We start from the raw sequence: 6,000 nt of genomic DNA on the forward strand, positions 1-6,000 counted from the left end.
TACTGAAAAAAGAGCTTTGACTCCACTCATCATTTAGCACATGGTAAAATAAAATTTGCCTAGAATACCATGTTTTACAATTTGTTTTTTTTGTGCCCTTTTACAAGCTGTGTTAGTTGGTCATCAGCAGTCAAGTGGTACTGTAGAAAGTCTGAATCCATGATTTCAAATGGAAACAAACAGTGTTTGGTGTTTCAACAATCCAAACAGATCATCTTTTAGAACAGCATATGTTAAAAATTGTGTTTGGTGATTGGAGAATCTAATTCATCAGTTCAATCTGTGTAACAGCGTGATTATTTCTTTGCAAAAAACCCTAGAATTTTAATATGCCTGTATTTTCTCCTTATATGAACTGAAGGAAGAAGAAGTGGATGTAAATGATCTTAAACTTAAAATTCTCTGTAAGGCTCTCCAAAGAGATGGGTAAGTATAAATGTAAGTTCCTGAAACACAACTTTTCCAGAATTATATTTTAGTGTACTATTCTCTAATTCACAAAAAATATTTAATTTCACAGGATAAAGTTTGATAATGTGTTTGATCAGAACATGTATTCTTATTTGTAAAGTGAAACCACAGCAAAAGAAATCTGCAGTACTTTGTTGTTTTATCTCACTGGCAACCTTCTGTGCAGTCCTGGCACCTGATGCAGAAATGAACCCATGCAGCTTTTGTTCCTTAATCTCTTCCTGAAGTAAAAGAAGTGACCAATGCTGAACTTTTTAAAGTTTGTTTTTTTTTTTTTTTTTAAGCATCTCAAGTAGAAGCTTTTTAATAAGATAACATTGTCAGAGGTCACTCCTGTAAGCTTTTATTTACTTGGGTTTTGCCATTGAATCACACTGGCAATTTCATTACCTTTTTGGATTAAAACTACATTTTTGGTTGTAAAAGATCAAAGCCTAACCAGTGCTTAGAAGAGCCACTCCTGTGGATGTTCAAAACCAAATGCAGGCAGAATCCAGTTGGTCACAGGGATCTTCTCATCAAACAGCGGTGCTGTTCTTTCCCAGGTTAAGTAACGCAAATGGCATTTCCTCCCTTTCCTTTCCAACTCTCAGAAGTCTTCTGACTTTCCTAACTCCCACCAGTATTCCAAGAGGAACCTAAGGAAGAAAAGATGAGGAAAGAATACATTCCAAATGCACTGTGCCATTTGTGATTAAAACGGAAATAAGGAGCATTTGGATTCACACTTATGCATAGGATAGATTCCAAATGGCAGTGGTGCCAAGGAAATAATTCCTAATTGCATGGATAAGTTATGTCCATATATAACACAAATCATAAGCAGAGAGAGGTTCACAATATTCCAAGTGTTTTCCATTCCTGTTATTTTAAAGACAGAAGAATTCAGAGCTCCTTCATGGCACCAGTGCAGTTATTGGTTTATGATCTATCTACCCTGGACAAGCACGGGGTTTTGAATGTGGTATTTTAACAGTTCAAACACGTACAATGCTGACAAAATTTTGGCCACTCTGACAGCTAACCAGAGGCAATTTGAGATGCAGACTTTACACTGAATAGTGTGTAGAAAACTTAATGTCCCAGCTGACTTTCCAGTCCAGCAAGACTCCCAAAGGCTTACAGAGAGGTGGTGTTAACTTTCACCTGTGTGCAAAAGTGAACATTCAAGATGTGACAGTTCCTATTTTTAAGGATGGCTTGTTTTTTTCTAACCTGAGGGTTACAGATGGTGATAAGGTTCTTGGGTAATAAGATTCTTGGGTAGGATGGAGAGCTTTGCTGGGTAGGCTCCTGATGCCCTGCTTGTGTTCTCACTATTCTCCTCTGTTCCCAAGGGGAGAGAATCCCCCTTCCCTCCCTCCTTTCCACACATTCTTCCCAGAGGAATTAAAGATGTAATCCTAGACATTTAGGAGCTGAAGATTCATCCAGGGTAAAACCAGTGAAGTACAGAGGATTTGTTAATAATAGCTTCTGGATCCAGGTTCAGATCTGTTACAAGCACATCCCACAGGCCTGTGGTAGTTTAGGGAGTGATATGAGAACCAGTTTTGTCTGACAGCTTAGCACATGGAACAGGAAATTTTAACAACTGAAAGGTTAGAATCACAGCAAAACAAGTTGGGTTGGTGTTGACTTTAAACTGGTTCATGTAAAGCTCTGCAAGGATGAAAAATTGTCATTTAAAACAATATTTTGTATCATAGATGAGACTTGTATTTCATGAGTCTTTCAGTTTAATCGCAGAGCAGATAAGCTGTTCTGTGACTGTGTGTGCTGTTGTAGGCCTTGCAATTTCTTTTCTCAGTGTTTGGTATTTGTTTTCTTTTTATTTTTTTTCATGTTAGAGAATTACTTCTCTTGCTTTATTCTACCAAAAAAAAATCTACACTTTCATCACCTCTGTTGTAAAATACAATTACTGAGAATAGGTAGTTCTTATCTCAATGGATAATACTTTTATTTTATCAAAGAAATAATGTTGTTTGGTTAGGATTTTAATGGTTTAGATGTGGGAAACATTTCTGTTCTCCTCCTCACTAGACTACATTATAGTAGTGCAGTTTCATTACAGTTTTACTAGTTAGCATGGGGTAGAAAAAAAACCTCTTGTTTTGAGCTATAACCAAGCACATAATGCTTCTATATGGACCAGTATTAATCACTTTTGATAATTTATCTAATTTTCCTGTGGTTTTTTTTTTTTTTTTCTTGTTAGTGTTCTTATTATTTTGTCTTTGTAATTCTTTCCCAAAATTACTCTTTGACTTGCAGATGGTCCTGTTCAGATGGTAGAGGAGATCCAATTGAAGCGTCTAAAGACAGTATATTTGTGAAAATACTACAAAAGCTGTTGAAAGAAGGTAAAGTGTACTTAAATAAATTGAATGTCTTGAAACTGTTGTTTCAAAAGCTGCTTAAGATCAATCTGTAAAAAGTGGCATTATTAAATTCTCAGAGTAATAGCAAATTCATTCCACTAGGCAGTTAAAATCATTCTGAGCTAATTCTATCTCTGTAAACTGTTCAGGGGGTAAGAGATGAGCAGATTTCTTGGTTATAATCTTAGTATCTTTAAGTTATTTGCTCAATAGAGCACTCAACAGATTTAGCTATTGCTTACTGCACAGTAAAGTAGATCTTCTGGAGGTAAATATGGTTTTTCTATAAGATACAGGATAGTAATTAATTGACTGTCACTTGGTAAAAATCTATTTTAGCCAAATTTTTTTTTTGCTTTTGTTTTTTCTCTGCAAAAGCCAAAACAAAAAAATACACCTCCCATACCCACTTAAAGCTGACTATAGGAGGTTATGGTCATGGAATTTACAGCTGGAGGAGGGAGGGAGAGAAGGGAAGCAAAGTCTGTTTTCAGTATGAGAGACTTCTGAGAGAAGTCAAAGTCTGTTTTAAATATTACTGCATAGGAACTTCTGCAGAACACATAAGGCTTCATGTGAAAAAGACAAAACTTAAGTACTTCAGAAAAGTTTCAGTTTTGTGTGTTCAATCCTGTCAATTCCCTTGCATTTTTAAGACTTGCACACCCTACACTGGAACTGTTGCATCTGATACATAGTTATTGTATGACTGAGCCTTCTTTTCTCTTGTCTTTTCTTTTATTATCTATTTTTATTTTGGTGAAGTGTTACATAAAGACTTGGATTTTACATTTAATCATTACAATACTGAACACTGGATTAAAAAAAAATTAAATCTGTTTTACAAGCTACTTAAGCTTTATTGTATTTCTTGACATGTCTAATAGAAATCAGAGCTTCCCAATTCCAAAACAGTAATTTAGCTCTGAGGAAGGCATGGGTGTTTACTTAAAAATTATATTAGCTGCTAATGCAAAATACTTTAATTGTAATAAATGGTTTTGTTTTGTAGGAGTTCAGTTAAGTGAGTATTTGCCAGAGGTGAAGGACTTGCTTCAAGCAAACGAACTCGGCAACTTGAAATACAGCTCTTACTTTGAATATGTGTTAAAAGCAAACTATGAACTCTATGTTCAGGGACAAGAATGATTCTCACTGGGATTTTAAAATATTTTTTCTAAAGAACTCCTGAATTCATATTTACTTTTTTATATTCTGTTTGGTTTTTTGCTAAAGCTTTGTGATAAAGTCTGTATGAGTAACATACTTGGTCTTAAATGTATAGATATTAATGCTTTAGTCAGGGGATGCAGAATTGTGTTTTCAGGTGAAATAAAAATAAAGTTTTCATTTTCGGTGTCTTTCATAAATTTGCTGTTTTGTTCTGTATTTTATTGGAACATGTCCTGTCTGAGACTCAAGGATACATACATAAACATGCAGGGTGAAACTCAGGAACCCACTGCAGGAGGTGGGAAACTTGAGTTGTCACCACTGGGGCTGTGATTTCAGTTCAGAGAAAATGCTGAACACATTAATGTTGGGTGACTGCATACATTACTTAAGAAACCACAGGTTATTCTCTCAGATAACGCCACTCTTCCTTTGTACAACACTTTTTGCTATAGAAACTAGGTAATTTCAGTATTTTCAGTTTTGCATTAAAGGTTACTTGCACAAAAGGATAACTGGCTTGTCACTGATCACTCAGTTTGTCTGTGTCAAAGGAATAAAACACAGTTCTCATTCAAAGCCTTCTGGTCCAGTAAATATTCCATTCTTTCAGTTCATATCTGTTGAAGTAAACTTTTTCCAAACATTTTAGTATTCTGTTCATTTAATTTCCCTTTAAGCTATTTCTAGCATACATGTAAAATGGTATTAGCAGCTCACAATGCAGTCATTCACAGTAACTGGTTGTGCCTAGGCTCAGAAGAAACCTCGAAAGCAGTCATGAAAGTGTGGGAGTACAGCATGACCTTCTGTACTTCCATGCCTTGGTCTTTACTGGTAGGCACTACAAATTTCCTTTTTTCCTTTTTAACCCCAGTTAGTTATCTCTGACATGGGAATAATTTTGAAAAAACCTGATTTCTCAATTATTGTGATTAACAGCAAAATTTAGTCTTTCAATAAAAGTAACTGGAATCAGATGTGTTGCACCTTTATTTTGCATGTAGCTTGAGAGCCAGAAACTGACTGCAGAGCGACTTGCACTCCCTCATGTTTTACTTGTCTGGCTCCATGCCTGCTGCAACAACTTGATCTAACAGCTGAGAAGGTCAGAAGTTAAATTGGTTGAAGAGAATCCAGTTTCTAGTTTTAAAAGCACAGCTCCCCTTCCGTGGCTTCCCCTCCACCCTGTACTAATACAGTAAGCTGGGCTGAGAGTCTGAACATGTTTGGAAGAATAGATTTATGTAGAGAGGTTCAAACTAATATGGGAAAGAAATGCACTAGCAGTCATCTTCTAAGATTGTTCTAAGCAGCGAACTTTGCTCTTCTGCAGTCTTGCATGGCTGAGAAGTGTGAGTGTAACTCCCAGCTCCGGCTTCAAAGGAGTTGCTCGTTTAAAGCCTTGGAAGAATTCCACGTGTTCGCCTGAATGTCACTTTGAGGGTGGTTTCACATCGATAAGCATAGCAGGGTTTTGGGAGAGAGACTAATGGAAGATGTGATTGCTTGCCCCTGCCAAAATATGTTCTGCCTTACCTTTTCCTAAACTCCTGAATTTTGCTTGAAGAGCAATCTCTTTGACTGTCCACCATATATCAGTTTGGGGATCTCTTGTATCTTCCTAGACTGTTGGCCAGTGTTCTGTCAGGAGTGGCAGGGCAAGCCCTGGAAAGCTCGCTCCAGGTGAAAGCGGTTCTGATCACCCTTATCCATCGTTTCATTGTTTATCATGGTTGGTGTAAAAGTCTTATCCAGGTATTTGGGAAAGGATGAGCTGTGTAGGGTTTTCAACTGTTTTGCTGCACTGCTGGGTTGGGAGGCAGTTGGCGTTTATACAATGGCTTTCCATCTGACTATTGCCAAAACAGAAGGCTACTTACAATGAGTTTACTTAAACAAAGCCTCATTAAAATAACTTCCATGTCTAAGCAGATGTTTAATGTTCTTGTATTAGTAATGTTGAACTGGT

The 6,000-nt window shown here is 36.6% G+C and overlaps 1 protein-coding gene across 3 annotated transcripts in view; it reads left to right on the forward strand.

Moving 5' to 3' along the window:
* The window catches only part of NUP133 (nucleoporin 133), a 30,352-nt gene extending 25,815 nt beyond the window's left edge, over positions 1-4,537 (forward strand). For all 3 annotated transcript variants that reach the window (XM_021527133.3, XM_077782107.1, XM_021527136.3), the window contains 3 exons: positions 362-426; positions 2,749-2,837; positions 3,868-4,537. In XM_021527133.3, coding sequence (XP_021382808.2) covers positions 362-426; positions 2,749-2,837; positions 3,868-4,004 — 291 coding nt within the window. In that variant the 3' untranslated portion in view covers positions 4,005-4,537. The remainder of the gene's footprint in view (positions 1-361; positions 427-2,748; positions 2,838-3,867) is intronic.
* The last annotated feature ends 1,463 nt before the right edge of the window (positions 4,538-6,000 follow it).

Source organism: Lonchura striata, chromosome 3, assembly GCF_046129695.1.
Source record: "Lonchura striata isolate bLonStr1 chromosome 3, bLonStr1.mat, whole genome shotgun sequence".
In the NCBI taxonomy this organism is placed as follows: Eukaryota; Metazoa; Chordata; class Aves; order Passeriformes; family Estrildidae; genus Lonchura; species Lonchura striata.